The sequence below is a fragment of the Gavialis gangeticus genome, unplaced genomic scaffold (genome assembly GCF_001723915.1).
Source record: "Gavialis gangeticus isolate Ggan-Ray unplaced genomic scaffold, GavGan_comp1, whole genome shotgun sequence".
NCBI classification, from domain to species: Eukaryota; Metazoa; Chordata; order Crocodylia; family Gavialidae; genus Gavialis; species Gavialis gangeticus.
In genome coordinates, this window is record NW_017728995.1 from 61,161,828 (window position 1) to 61,177,113 (window position 15,286).

At 41.8% G+C, this 15,286-nt stretch overlaps 1 protein-coding gene across 1 annotated transcript in view; it reads left to right on the forward strand.

Annotated features, from left to right (window-relative positions):
* The window catches only part of GPC1 (glypican 1), a gene marked incomplete at its 5' end in the record, with an annotated part of 433,058 nt that overhangs the window by 384,361 nt on the left and 33,411 nt on the right, over positions 1–15,286 (forward strand). Inside the window, one exon of the mRNA XM_019503690.1 lies at positions 10,139–10,304. Within this exon, the coding sequence (XP_019359235.1) occupies positions 10,139–10,304 (166 nt within the window). The remainder of the gene's footprint in view (positions 1–10,138; positions 10,305–15,286) is intronic.

Genomic DNA, 15,286 nt, shown 5'->3' on the forward strand with positions numbered 1-15,286 from the left:
AAAAAAAAAAAAAAAAAAAGAATTTTCATGACCCCTTTTATCCTCATTTTTTCAAGTTCTTGCCTCTGGAGGCAAGACGGTACCGGCATGTTCTGCTGCTATAGCCCATCTTCTAAAGATTTATAATTGCATGACGGTTACATTTCAGATAATACTGAATGTAGTCTAACTATGCTTGAACCATGGTAGTGCAAGAAGTGGGACCTCAAGAGATCCTCCCTTCCACTCTTACATTTCTATGATTCTTTGCTTCAAAGCATATTAATACATTAAATGACAAGGAGCTCTTTTGTCTTAGTTCTTCCAAATTGAGTCTTTTCTGAATTGTGAGATATTTGAAAAAATTTGGATCCTTCCTTCCCTCTGCAAATTGGTTTCAAAACACATTAATTTCCAGTAATTGACATAGAGGCTGCGCAGGAGGGGGAAACAAGGAATACAAATGCCACTTTGGATGCAGAGAATTATGACGTGCTCTCAGTTTTCTGTCATATTATCTCCATGTGCACCTCTCTTCCACAAACGATCTTCTGGTTGTTTTGCAACTGCTGGTTATAAACTGTCAGACAGAGAGCCTCAGTGCATTAGTCACTGTGTGGCTATATCAGGAGCATTGCAAAATATTAAATTATTTTTCCTTGCTAGACATGACATGGAATTTGTTAAAGGATTTTCGTCCCAGCCCAGTGAGGAAAAAGTCAAGTGTGGTCAGACATCTTTTTTTTCACAGTGGACACGGCATAAAAAGGCAAGTACCCACAGCTGGTCACAGAGTTCAACTCTTGGTATAAACCACAATTGCAGGATAATACCTGCTGACAGCCTTCTTGAAATGTCAGTGCTTATGGTGGAACAGTGCACTTCATAAGGGAACCACCTGTTTCCCTGCATTAGCTCATCATCACTAAAATCAACTACTGAATACCCAGCTGGAAGGTTGTTTTAATTAAAATGATTTATTGCGCAATACTACTTTGTCTACAGTTTTGTTCTCTCAGAAAATCAATATTGTTGTCATTTTTTTCCTTGGGTTTGTGCACAGAGGAGCAACTCCCACTAAAGTCAATAGTAAAATTCCCAATGATGTAACTGAAAACAGGATATCGTGCTTTTTAACTTAATAATAACTTTAAAAGTATTCTCTAATTCATCATAGTTTTATCGTGTGCATTTCTGGATCTGATTAATGCCTGAAGAATATCTCATACCAGTATTTGCATTTCTAAACAAAGATTACACATAATTAACCGTATAAATTTACTGTTGACAAGGATAGGCTCAGATTCTTTGGGGATAAGTGACACAACATATTGTGTGTCTATTTTTGACATCTTGGCATAATTTCTAGGTCATAGCGCTATGAAAAAACTCCAGTTGCCACTGATGGTAAAGGAAAACCATGAACAGAGGGAGACTAAAGCCTATGGAGATATTTTGCCTGGCTGGAAATTCTGTCCGTGTAGGATGATAAAATTTGGTAGACTTAATTCTGTCCACCTCAGTTAACCATTCAACAACAGAAGCACGTAATAACAATCTTAATCTGTTGAACTGTGTTCTTATGGATGTAATCCTGTAAAATTTGCTCAATCACATGTGCTTATCTCCAAGAAAAAGTATTTTAAAATACCACAATTCCAAGCCTACCATTTTAACTGGTAACCATCCTGCATTTTTAAGAAGAAATGATATAAAGGAACTGGAATCTTACCTGTCAAGAACTAGACTTTACCAGATACTTCTTAACCAACAATAACCAAACTAAAGATCACACTAAATTTAGCTTTGGTCACTAGATCCTTAACAAAGCATTATGCAAGTTGTCTAACACTAAAAACTTTGTCCTAATAAGTGTGTAAGGCCTGCCCCTTGTACTCTGGGCAGGCTGACCCCTGCAAGCTTCCCCAAATGCAGAAAACTCAACTGCACAGTTTTGTGGTAACAAGGGGCTGTTCTCACTCTCCCTGTGGCTTGCACCTTAGCCGTTTGGCTAGGAGCAAGCAAGACTGGGGTCATCTATACCCAAAGGCCTCCAGGGGTAAGATGAGTACTATGGCTTTAGGGAGTATCTGAAGCCCCAGACCAATGGGTCTGGGAAGGAGGATACTTGCTGTGAGGTAGAGCTACTCACACTTGCACGACTGAGCTCTGCTCAGTCAAAATTTGGAACTTGATCAGTAGAATTTGGAACTGATTTGGCCCTTAAATGAAATGTAAGAAAAACAAAAAATTGAAAATAGAAACAAGTAGTTAGTCATGCTTGCCTCAAATCAGACAGAAGACAGGGTAGGCTGGCACCAACACACTTAAATCTATAAAACAGCCACTCTTCCCTGCCTTCAAATTAAAAAGTGGATAGTGTAGATCAAACAAATGAAATGCCATTGGTAATCCTGTTTCACTTGCAGTTGGTGACGGTACTTTCCTTGGGTATAAACAGATGTTGCCAAATGACGCAGGATGCGTCTGCCAGAGCTGAGCCACTTCACTGAGTTAGACGCACATTGCTGATTGTCCTTCGTTGGGTGGGGCTCAGTCCCACAATGGGGACAATGGGGGACATGTTGCCTTAGTGACGTACTTCAGAGATTGCCCAGGGGCACCACTCGAACTGGGGAAAGCCAGGTAGGCACTTCCAGGGCTTGAGGGGCCCAATCCCGTGTGGGAGTTCCTGGGACACTTAGCATCAGGCCCCTCAAGCCCCAGCAATGTCTGCCCAGGGCGTCTGGAGAATTTGGGCAGCTGTGGGCTGACACACTCTCCGACCATAAAGCTAAGAGACATCTGCCACAGTGAAGTGGCACGAATTGATGCCACTTATTTCACAGCCACAAATTTGGAGCTTTTGTGGCACAACAAGGGGCGTAGACAGCTGTTTGCTTCATGCCACCATAAAAATTTGTGAAATCATAAAAAACATACATTGAAGGTGACATCTGTTTCCACCCCTTGACTTAATGGGGGCAGGATGTGCCTCTTTCAGATGGAAGGTGAAAGAACAGCACCACTGTGCAGAGCTACAACACATATTTTTGGCACTGTATATATAATATGTACACTTTAAGCAAATTGTTTTACATATGGCCTGATCTTATGTTTTTATAAACGCTGTATTTATTGGTAAATGATGATTTTTACATTCATAGTAAATATGATTCTCCTCTATAAAACATGAACAGTTCAAACAGCTTAAAATGCCCTCCCCCTCCCCTTCCTGGTGTGACCTTTGGATAGTGCATCTTTGGTTCTCCTCAATTAAAATTCAAAGATAGCAAATCTCTGCCAGCATATTCCTCCACACCTGCTTGCCCAGAACATGTAAGAACGTATTTTAATGGGAGAGGTGTCAGAGCGTGCATTGTTACCCCTGCAGCAACTCCTGCCTCTGATCAAATGTTGGGGAAAGAGGGGAGGGGGGCAGTTGCGGAGGTGAGGACAGAACGTGAGAGTGGGAGGAGAAAAAGTTAGAAACCTTTGTTTGTATAAAGGTTGTGTTGTTGTTTTTCTTGACTGAGTTGTCGATTGACATTAGAAAAGGCTTAGAATCCTGATGACTTGGTCTTTCATGAAGTGATTGTAATGAAATTCCCATCTTAATAAAAATGGCATTGACAGGAGTGCAGCCAGGTATTTTCAGCAGGCTTTTACTCCAGCACAGGCTGGGCCAGATTGATAGTGCTCAGAGAAATCAATTATTGTCATGTGCTGTCTTCATGCTGTGCCAGACGATTTAAAGATGAACAAATGATGTTAACGTTGACTTTATATACAAGACTTTGCATGCCTCTGATTTTGAGCCATCTGTGATTAATAGCAGCCTCTGATTAGCAGTGTATTAATTATTGCAAATATTAGCTGGGAGCCCCTCATTCTTAGGTTTTCAGCTGGCACCAGGTATTTGGTAAGTCAGATGGTGAACAGGAAGTCAAGTGACATTTTAAAATCCTTTTTAGTGGTTGGCAGGTAGGAGCAAGGAAGTAGGAGACTGCTTAATTAGGTGTCTTTCCCCTTGTCTATATGGAGAAAATATTTTTTTACTGGAAGGGAATTAAGACAGAGCAGCTCTCACAATAGAGACATTATTTTAAAAGAATTATCCTTATGAAAATTCACAAGAGGTTTCTCCCTAGTTTAGCAGACTCAAGGAGTTCTGTACAATTCTTACTTGTTACCTAAATGTGTGTGAAGTTAGTTCTTGAGAGAGTTGTCATAGTCACAGCTTTGGAGCCTGAAGTCCTCTACTGACAAAACAGATAGAGCACTAAGGTGAGTTAGGAGTGTAGTCCCTAGGTCTGTTCGGTCTTTGGTGTCCTTGCTGAGATTGCCCGTTGGGGTTAGGGTTTCTGATGTGGAGGTTACCTACTTGTTTCATAGTTTCATAGATTTAGGGTCGGAAGGAACCTGGTAGATCTTCTAGCCCGACCCCCCGCCAGGGCGGGAGAACAACAAAACCCCAAAACAAAAACGGGACTCAAATAAGTCCAGCCAGGTAGGCATCCAGCCTCTTCTTAAAGACCCCCAGGGTAGGGGCCAGCACCACTTCCCTTGGAAGTTGGTTCCAGCTCCTAGCCACCCTAACTGTGAAGTAGTTTTTGCGGATGTCCAATCTATACCTCCTCTCCATCAACTTGTGCCCTGTTACTCCTTGTAACAGGGCTTAAAGCACCAATCCATTTTACCAAGCAAACTAACATCCATTAGTTATTGACAACTTTCCATCAGTACCAGCTGGAGCTGAACTTGAATCAGTTTTTACTGATGAAAAGCACTATGGGTCTCATTCAAATCTTATCAGTCAGTGGATGTCTTTTCCTTGACTTTAATAGACCCTCTATGTCTATATCATTAATAGAATCAATGAACATACCCGTATTACTGAATTCTGAAGAACTCTTTTCTCTCCTTATTCTCTGGATGCTTATAGGAGAAAAATTAAAACAGGGGAACTCACATTTTAAAAGTTCTAAAGGACTATAGCAAACACTAATTGAATCAGTAACTTTAAACTGACATTATACTAATATACTGACTCCTCTGTCTCTCTACTCTCCTAATTTTCCTGTCCCACACAGCACTTTTCTTCTCATCTCTCTGACACCTAGCTTGCTTTTGCAGCTCATACACTGGTTTGTTCTAAAGGTTTATTCCAAAAGGGTTGCTGCTGAAGGCATTAAATATTTAAGCCAGTGTTCCCAAAGGTGAGGCTTGTGAATCTGGATTAAACAGTGTAAACATGTACAGTGATATTCACACGTGCTGTATAGGCAAGGGGAGCTCAGTACTTTTGAATAGCAGGCCTTTGAGCTTTGTAGCAAGGGAAATTAAAGTTTCAGATTCTTCAGCAGAGTAAAGACTGAAGCCAGAAAGAAGCCAGTGGTCCTTTGAATATGTCAAAATAAGGGACTATACATTTAAATACCCCGTAAAAAGCTTATTAGTTTAAGTAGCAAATTGCAATAGCAACAGCCATATGAAATAGCTACCAACTTCTAAAAAATCTACCTTTACAGCAAAGAGGCTTCTTGCAAAAAGCCTGTAATTGAGCTCTAAATCTAGCTGCTCATCTGTAGTGAGCTCCCAGCCTAGATCAAACACCTTAGCCTTTAGACTGAAGTATTTCCAGGTTGAGAAGGCTTCTGGATGGATTGAACTCTGAGGCTGAAATCTGGCTGTGAAGGAATATCCTCACTCATAGAGCTGCAGGGATGCCCATTTTCGATAGCTCTACTCATTCTGCCTGTCAGTTCGGGAGGAAATGAAGATAAACGTGCTGAATAAATTATCAGGGTAAAGAGCGAGGGGCTCCTGAAATCTACCAGCAGAGACTAATTCTTGTTGCTCAGAGACAAATTTGAGCACTTGGAATCTGACAGATTTAATGGCAAGGTCATTTTAAAAGCAACAGTTGTGGCATGAACGAGTCTCCTAATGTGTTTATACTAGGAACGGCCACAGCAGAGAGGAAAACCACAGGACAGGTAACTGCAGAAGGATTGTTTTACCTACGTGCATACTGCAGTCTGAACACTGCCTCCAAGCTACCTTGTACAGCGTGATATTAAAGTGTCCCTCTGGTGGAAAAAGTCACTTTGCAAGAATGACAAATTGGCCATGCACAAATTTTGTCTTGGTGGCATCCAAGTCATGTTTGTTCAGTTATGCATTAAAGGCAGGGCTTTTCTCCTACTCTCAGGAATTCAGCTTGAAACCTCAGAGAGCCTTCTGTCTGCCTAGTGCAACATTTGGAATGGCCAACCAAAGGCAGATGTTAACCGTAAGCAAGCACTGATGCTGTTAGCAGATGTTTGCCTAATGTGGGATGGTTTCAGTCTAGCCTGGCTTAGAATGTGAGTAGAAGTTATGGCCGTGCAGCAGCTGTTTTGTGCCCCGTAGGATAGGTGTCACATCGCAGGAAATCAGTGCAGGCAGCTGCACTCTTGCTGGTCAGTCAATCCAAAAGAGATATGGAGCTAGTAGGCATGGAGTAGAAATTATCTTCTCTCACACATAGAGATGGTTTCACCAAGTCACCACAGAGAACGTCACAGAACCACTTCCCCTGCACAATCCTACCCTACTCTTAGGAACCCTAGCAGTCAGTCCCACCAGCACAAGTGTGTCGGACTGGCTGTGTCCATGCACCACTTGGTTAGCTAACAGAAGCAGTAGGGCCCTTCTTAATTGATTGCAGGCTGATCAATATTTATGTCCCGTTGCCATCCTGTTCTTGGACTTGTCTTCTGGTCTTTGATATTGGACTGGTTCCAGACCTTGGCAGTGATGCCTAATCTTTTGGCCCACCCCTCAGGCTGGATGAATGGTGTGGGGTTGGTCCACAGGCCAGATCCAGTCCATGGACCTTACCTGCCATGCAGGTCTTGCTCAGTACATGGTCCCAGCTCTTCACGTTAGATCAGGCCCCACACCAGATCATGCCTGTGGCCCTGTGCATAGGACCATGTAATCTGACCCACAGGGAGTAAAAATTTGTTGGGGGAACAGTGGCAGTGTTAATTGCCACCGTTCCTCTGCTGCCAAATTTCTAGACCTGGGGGTAGCTGCATGGGCCAAAGCTGACCCACAGGATGGAGGCTGAGCCCACAGAATAGACTGCCTACTCCTCTGTCTGTTAGAGTGTCCCAGGGGATACAGTGATCTATCAGTTTCCATTGGCTTCATGAGCATTACAGTCACTTTAAAAAAAATCCTTTAATTTAAAGGATCCCTGCTCCTGCTCCTGCTCCTGCTCCTGCTCCTGCTCCTGCTCCTGCTCCTGCAGTGGTCAAGGTCCCTGTGGTAGGGCAGCATGGTGGGAAGGCAGGGGCTTGCGCTGCCTGTGCAGTTAGGATCCCGGGGAGTCCCTGCAGCAGGCCCAGGCTCTGTGACCGATGCAGCATGCAGCCCCCAGTGACTCAGAAGTCAGACAGCCCCACCCTAGGCAATTACCTGTTTTCAGAACCTCCCTTATCCTAGCTGATTGACTCACTGGCTTCTGAGACATGTTGATGCTCAGCTTTGGACCATATTATTATTATTATTATTATTATTATTATATTGTGTACTGGCTTTTAGGTAGTCAGTCAGAACAGTTTGTTGTATTGAATGCCTGCTAAATAGCAAAAGAAAGTGTTCCTCATGACAATTGCTTATGCTAGTTGCGTTCTTCTGCTGGTCTCTCACAGTGCACCTCTGGTTCATAAAGACTCTATAGAGGAAAGTGAGTAGCAACTCTCTTCCAGATTGCCTTTCCAGTATTTCAGATTGAATAGTCTGTTTCTGACAGGTGTTAGCCTATTTATAGTTCGCATTTATATTACATGAGCTCTTAATTTTTGTCCCCTGATTTACCATTCAGTGAAGCTCCTGGAGACCTTGGGATCCAAAGAAAATCTAGCATTTTAAGTAACATTCTCAATGTAACTTCTTGTTCTTTTAAGTTACTTTCACGGCCGGTGGGGTTTTGGTTTTTGCTGTTGAATTGTTTTGCTTACCTGATTTCAGCAGGGTAAAAGCTCCCCCTACTTGCAGAAAGAGAGCATTACAACTTTAAAGCAATTTAATTCCAGGCATTAAACATGCATTTAGTGTTTTGTAGTAAGGATTTGAGCGTGTGCTCATTTTATACATTTTGTTCTGTTTGTGTGCATTTGCCTCATAATAGAAGAAGATGCTCTTTTGAAAATGAGAGTAAAGCCTGGAAACTTTTGGAATTTTCTTTGAGGCTAAGATCTTACTCTCTGTGGCAGGATGGTGCACACTTTTATCTGGCAGAGGTTAGAGCCTTAGGTCTTGCTTTCTGTTTGTTTTGTGCATGCAGGGAAAGAATTGCTGCATTGTCCTGTTAGTTCTCCACTAGGTTTGGCATTTCCATTTGGTGGCAAGTGAAGTGGAAACTCCAGTTTGTGACTTACTTTTAAAATGCAAAATAGACCTTAGTGTCTATGAAGTATCTGAGCAGTAGGAGGACTTCTGATCAGATCCGCTGAATTCATTCTTGCAAAATAAGGGCTGGAGACCACCTCTTCAAGGCTTATTGAAAGTAAAAGGCTATGCTGAAGAGAGTTTAAAGAAGAGGAACCTCAGGGATTTCATCTCTTAACCTCTGACAGTCTGCTCAGCATGCTCTCAGTCTTCTGAAGTTACCTCAGTATTGATTATTCTTACACCACAGCAAGTTTAAAAGGATATTGTTCAAAGTATTTTCATAATTTATGGGTGGAGAGGGAAATATCTGACTTGCAACTGCATCCTGAGACTTGGATTTCTCTCCACACAGAGCATTTCCCCATCTGTCACTCTCACAAGCTAGTTTGCCACTCCAGGGTATCTCAGGAATGCTAAACTGCTTGGCAGTCTTAAAAAAAAATATTGAGGGACACACAACCATATGGAAAAATACCTCTGAAGAATGGCAAGGAAATTACAAATACGCATCGCACTCTGAAATGATTAGGATAGTTACAATACTGGAGCAGTCTGCTTGATCAGTTCCTCAGCTGGGGATGGAGGGGGGACAACTCCCAGGAGCATCTTATTCTGGTGCTGCTCCAAACTTCACCTTCAGGGTTTCCCTCCCCGACCAAATTTCTTCTCAGCTTGGATGCTTTGCAGCTCTCCCTGCCAAAGGGTATCCATGGGGCTCATAAAACCCCTGTTGAGGAGCAATTTCTTTAAACCTTTGAATGCCCCATCTTTGTGGGCATTTTCAACACATTTTTAATAGTGTTAAGGCTTCACTATTTGCTCATCTTTGTGAGGCCATCACCTACCACCCATTCCTTCCCAGTGATACCAACCAAATACGTCTAGTTCATCCTTGCTCAAGAGGCAACAGGCTTTTCAGAAGGAGCATGCTTAAGTTAAGTTTCTGGCAGGAACACTTGTGAGAATCTGCATTGCTGGATGTTTAAAACAAAAGCCCAACGTCAGAAAAAATATATATGGAAGAGAGAAAATCGGGTTAGTAAAACTGGCTGTCAGCAAGGCTCTCAACTGTGAGCTAAGCAGATGAACTAGTAGCACTATTAGATTCCTATTTGTTCCTTAAGTCCTGCAATTTCAAAAAACATTATTCACTGTGAATTTTGCTAAATAAATCAGAATTCAGTAATAGTGTTGTTTAACATGCTCTTTAATGTGTTTGTTCTACTCCATTCCCAAGTATTTTTTATCTCTGCATAATTTGCTGCTGCTGCTACCACTCTCTCTTGCTTTTATTTTCTGTGATGTGGTGACATGTAATAACACCAGTCATGTTCAGGACCACGTTGTGGTGGGCATGGCACCATCGGACACTGGGAGGTAGGGTCTGTCTTGAAGATCTTGCTGTCCAAACAGACAAGACTGACAGAGAAAATAAAAAGAGGCAAGGGGAGATGCAGTGACTTTGCTAAAGACTTCTCTAAAGTAACAGAGCCAGGAACAAAACCTGCGTCTCTTGACTCACAGCCAGAGTCCTTTCTACCAGATCACAGCATGTTTTAGATAGGTTATAACTTATAAGTTTGAGGATGAATTTGTCTTAGAGTAATTTAATCTATCAGACCAGGCTGTTAAATGTCACACTGTACATTGGCCTGTCGTGTTGGAGTTTTTTACTTTTTTACATGTGTACTAATTGTACTTCCACCTCTTTCAGGTTTCCCTTGGCCATGAGTGCACTCGGGCCATCATGAAGCTGGTGTACTGCCCACATTGCCGGGGCATGTCTAGCGTGAAGCCATGCAACAACTACTGCCGTAATGTCATGAAGGGCTGCCTGGCCAATCAGGCTGACTTGGACACCGAATGGAGGAACCTGATTGGTAAGAAGGTCCAGTTCCTTACTACTAAAACCACTGAGCATATGGTACCTTCCTTCTTGCCTGCTCCAGGCTCATGGCCACACTTCCGTTATGGAGGCAGGGCCTGGAGAGTGAAAAAACAGTTGACAAGTTCTTGTTACACTAAACCTTCTCTGTCCTTGATTGTAGAAGGAATTGAAAGTTGTTTCACTCTGTTTAAATGGAAAAGATAATGGAGTTCCTGCCAGGATGCCAGCCAAGAGACAGCCTAAAGAGGCAGAAATTAGGGGGTTTGCTAACCAGTGCAGCACCATTTGGGTTTCTTACTCACACATGGTGGAATGACTCCTGAAGCCTTTTACAGAGGCATTGTCAAGATTAAAGTACCGAAATTTGACCCTTCTGCTTTTCCTCCTGTCCTGTCACTTGAGGCTTAGGGCCAGATCATACCACCCTTAGTCTGACTGAGTGGTATCACAAGTATCAAGACTGAACTCTCTCAAGTTGGAGAAGCCTTTGTGATCTTCCAGTGAAAATTGCTGTGGAAGTACAAAGTAACAAAATTGTTTCTACAAAAAAGAGAACTGTGGGGTCAGAATGAGGTATTCTTAACCTGACAATGTTCCTTTTATTTGGGTTTTTTTAAGTGGAGTAGAGTAGGGTGCTTGGGTCAGTCAAACTTGTATTCTAAGGAAGCGTGATTTGCTTTATATTTAAATCTCGATGTCAAGGGAAGTGTAGCAGAAAACCAACTTCAGGAACCTAGCAAACCACCTGTACAACATGAAAACTAAGAGAATAAGTAAGGGGAGAACCTGCATTTTTATCCATTACTTTGTGGAGCTGACAAGTCTGTTTGTGACAAAGGAAGTAGGCATATTGTCCCAGCCACCAGTGGAGGGTTCGGGATTGAGAGTATGGTTGGGGGTAGAAAGGTAAGAAAGTTTATTGACTTAACAAAAACACGACTACACACAGATAACAAAACAACAGACAGACAATAATAATTTGCATAAGCAACTTACCGGCAATCCCCTCTGATTCCCGATGTACAACAAGTTTCTCTTTCCACAAAGCTCAGTTAAGTCAGGTGTCCCCAATCAGCGCTGTACAAGAGGTACCGGGAAGGACCCTGGAATTCAGTCCTTGGGCTCCTCGAGGTCCACGGGCCCACTGATCCAGGCCAGCAGCTAATCTTAAATCAGTACTTCTTTCATAGACCTACATCTTCCTTCTAAATGATTTCTGGATGTGCCAGCCAAGTTATAATTTCTGAGCTATGCTGATAAGTTACAGCTATTCAGATTCTTTTTCTTCAACTGTCCTTAGACTGACCAATAGCAGTACAAGCCTTGCATTCTGTTGATAAGGTTAATTTTAACTACACCATGGGGCCTTACTACTTCAAGGCTTTGTTAAATTTACTAGGCCTTACTTTATACAGGGCTTTACTACATCTTTGACTTTAATTAGGCTCTTAGCAACAACATATAGCTTAATAACTGAACAAATGACAGAAAAACATTTGGTCTAATCTTCAAAGAGCCTTCAGCAAGCACCTTATCACACAGACATAATTTTCAGCTGTCACAGCATATGTGGTGGCTCATAGATTTTAATGCCAGGAATGACCATTATGGTCATCAAGTCTCATTTCTTGCATAACTTGAATTGCAGAATTTCATCCAATCACCAACCCACAGTGTCTCTTAATAATATACTTTGGATATCTTTATGTACGGTAGTGTAAGAGTGATGTTGTAGCTATGTTGGTCCAGAAATGAGGTGAGTGGCAAGGATTTCTTGGGGTTCTTGTGGTTGGGATAAATTTAGACAAGCTTTCAGATAATTTGTATTTCTAAAGGGCCTGTGATGAAACATATATTAGGAGAGTTTGGAGAAGTGAGAGTATACAGGAGAAACTGAAAGCTGTGTTTCACATGGCAGTGGAAGTAATAGAGACCTGCAGGGGTCAGAGAACCCCCTGCTGTTCTTAATTGACCTTCACAAATAGGCCCAAAGACAGCAGCTGCAGGTAAACTAGCTGATTACACATAAGTGGTCAGAGTAGTGAATGAGCATGGAGCAAGTGCATCCAAGAGATTTTTATTTTCTGCGCAACTAGTTTGTCACCAGGGAAATGAAATGTAATGGTGATAGATGGAGGGTAATAGACAATGTGACCATAATAATAAATACCCACAAATTGGAATTCAGGCCTTTTTTAACAGTCCATTAGCTAAACGGTTATTTCAAAATAATTTTTTATTTTTCTTTTATTTCAAAAACACTTTAATATTGGTACAGCCACAGACCTCCTCTTCTTGACAGGCCGCTTTCTCCTAGGAAAATAATTTTCATGGTAATTCTGCTTCTCTGAAAAGTAAGATTCTCACTGCCTGCTCTTATGACTGAAAACATCACACTAAAAACTCCCTTCACACTCAAGACTTTTTTAACCTGAGGTACTCTTAAGTCAGTCTGACAGTCATAGCTCTGCCCAGCAGCACATCCTTCAGAAGCCCTATTTTAGCTAGTTCCCTTCAAGAAGAGCAGGTCAGAGCTCTCCTGACTCCTCACACAAGAGGGAAATAAAACTGTTTTTTTCCTTCAAATATACAGAACTAAGCCAGTCATTTTAGTAGGTAACTATATTCTGACAGTGCAACCGAAGGACATAGTGAGAAGTACCCTAGGTGTGTCCAGCTTGAAGGATACTTCATAGTCTAGTAGGGTGGTAGCCCTGGTATGGTTGTGATGTTCAAGGAATATGCAAGGAACGTTTTGTGCCCAGAAATTTGGATAACATCTCTCCCAACTATGTAACTGGTCTAATGAAAGATACTGTGTAGTCTGATAGCTTGGTTTGCTTTGACAGAACAGAGCAATGTCTTCAGGGATTCCTTCCTCCATTAACAGGTTGAGTTCTGTGGTGACTTCAGGCCTGATGATGTCCTGTGACTGGCTTGAGCTCAGACATATGGGTCAGAGGTTCAGAAAAGGCTTATGGCCTTCCTTTGACTATTTCACTGTTAGACCACACTGCTGTTTTTGTGGTTTTAAATAGGCTCCTTTTGCAGCTGGGTCACTTGAGCTCAATGGTTCCTCAAATGCCACAATATGACTGTATGAAGCCATCAGTTATGTTATCTACAGAGGCACCACATTTCTGGTTTTTCTTTTTGGTGGAAAAGTCCTAGAATGCTTGTAATGTGTCTGTACAGTTCAGCCATGTCATGGCAGTATTCTGGTATATAACTATAGAGTCTCCGTTTTAGTTGCTCATGGGCTCTTAGCATCTTAATTCTTATGCAGACTAATAGCAATTACTGCTAGCTTTGGCTTTGGTGCCCTGAGGCCAACATGGAGTCCCTTGCAAACAACTGTGAGACCTTACAAAGCTGTAAGAGCCTTAGTTAATGTTGTTTTGGGCAATGTGCTTTAACCTTTCTGCTTTCAATGAGATTCATCTCTCCTGTTTGTAGTTAAATTATAAAAAATCTGTTTAAAATAGTGTGATGAGTCTTGCCTACATCCACAAGAAGCAAGGAGTACATGGTTCAATCTGACAGTCTCTGCATAGGTCATGCTGTCACGCTTGGGCACCCAACTCCTCTTTGGGACCCTCTAGCTACCATCTCCCTCTGCTCTCTGAACATATGTGTTTTGCCTACATGCTAAGATTTTGCTCCTGCAGTGAATGCCGCTGTCCGGAGTTTCATTTTTCCTGCAGATCTAGGGTGCTTCCCACACACTCTCTGAGATTCTGGACATAGAACAAAGTAGGGCAAGTTAGAGAAGTAAAGGTCTTTGTTATCCATCTTGGGGGCCCACTGGTATAGCATACTTTGTGCTTTTGTGATTAAGATCTTTCCTTTGAATGTTGAAATCATAAGATTATTTTATAATTGTATGTTGAAAATATAAGATATTTCAACACAAATTAACTGGACTTTCACTTCCTTCTTTTCACAATACAGAGCTGTATTTCTTTTAGGACTCTTCAGCAGTTGTCCTAGTGTAACAATTCAGCTGTCATCCTACTCAGTATGCCTGAATTTTTTTTTTAATACAAAACTCTGTCAAAGCCAATAGATTGTGTCTTCTCATTTCAGGAGGATGCTGCAGAGTAAGCATACTGCAGACTGAGGCACTTGTTACATGTGTTGATCAGCCAGCTGCTATCCTTGTTGCATATTAGCTTTCATGTCTAATGAACTGAATGGGAGGTTACCACAACTCAATGGAAATGTGTCCCATGAGAATGTTTAATGAATCTGGTTAAAGGGCAGGAGGAAGGAAAGCCCTCTATTTCATGGGGTTGAACCCTGAGTTTGATCATGCATTGGTTTTTCTAACAATAAGAAACCAGTTGTTACCTGTCATTGCTTTCTATCTCATCTTGGCAGAATGATCAGCTGCCACTCTTGAAAGGTCAACATGCAAGTCTGATTGATTGATAGAGGCATTTCTGTATGCATTCTGCATTTCGTCCTGGTTCTTCCTGCCCAAGAGACACTGTTTCTGACAGAAGCCAACCATTAGGAGTAAATCAGATCTGTATTCAAATTATACTTGTACACTGGAATGTCAAAGGTCATCATTCAAACAAGTCCCATAGCAAGGTCATTAAACCAAGGGTGGAAATTCACTAAGACTCTGCATCCATTGTTTGTAGTTAGAAATGAGCCAGGATCCTGGTTTTCTCTGTTTAAAAATCACCAAGTCTCTGATTAAACCCCCCCAAATCCACACTTTTCCATGATTAAAATGAAATGCCACTATATATATAGGTATCACTTGAACACAATGTTTTATTGATATGCTTACAATTTTAAAGCAATTTGGAAACCAATCAGTGCCTCAATCACTATACTAAAATAAATTCTAAATACTTATATATTATGGCATTTGATTTTTGGTTATTTATCATTGAAAATCAGTGGTCCCCATGCCCCCTTTGCACACCAGGACCCACAGCTCCCCAGCCCCCCTGCTGACAG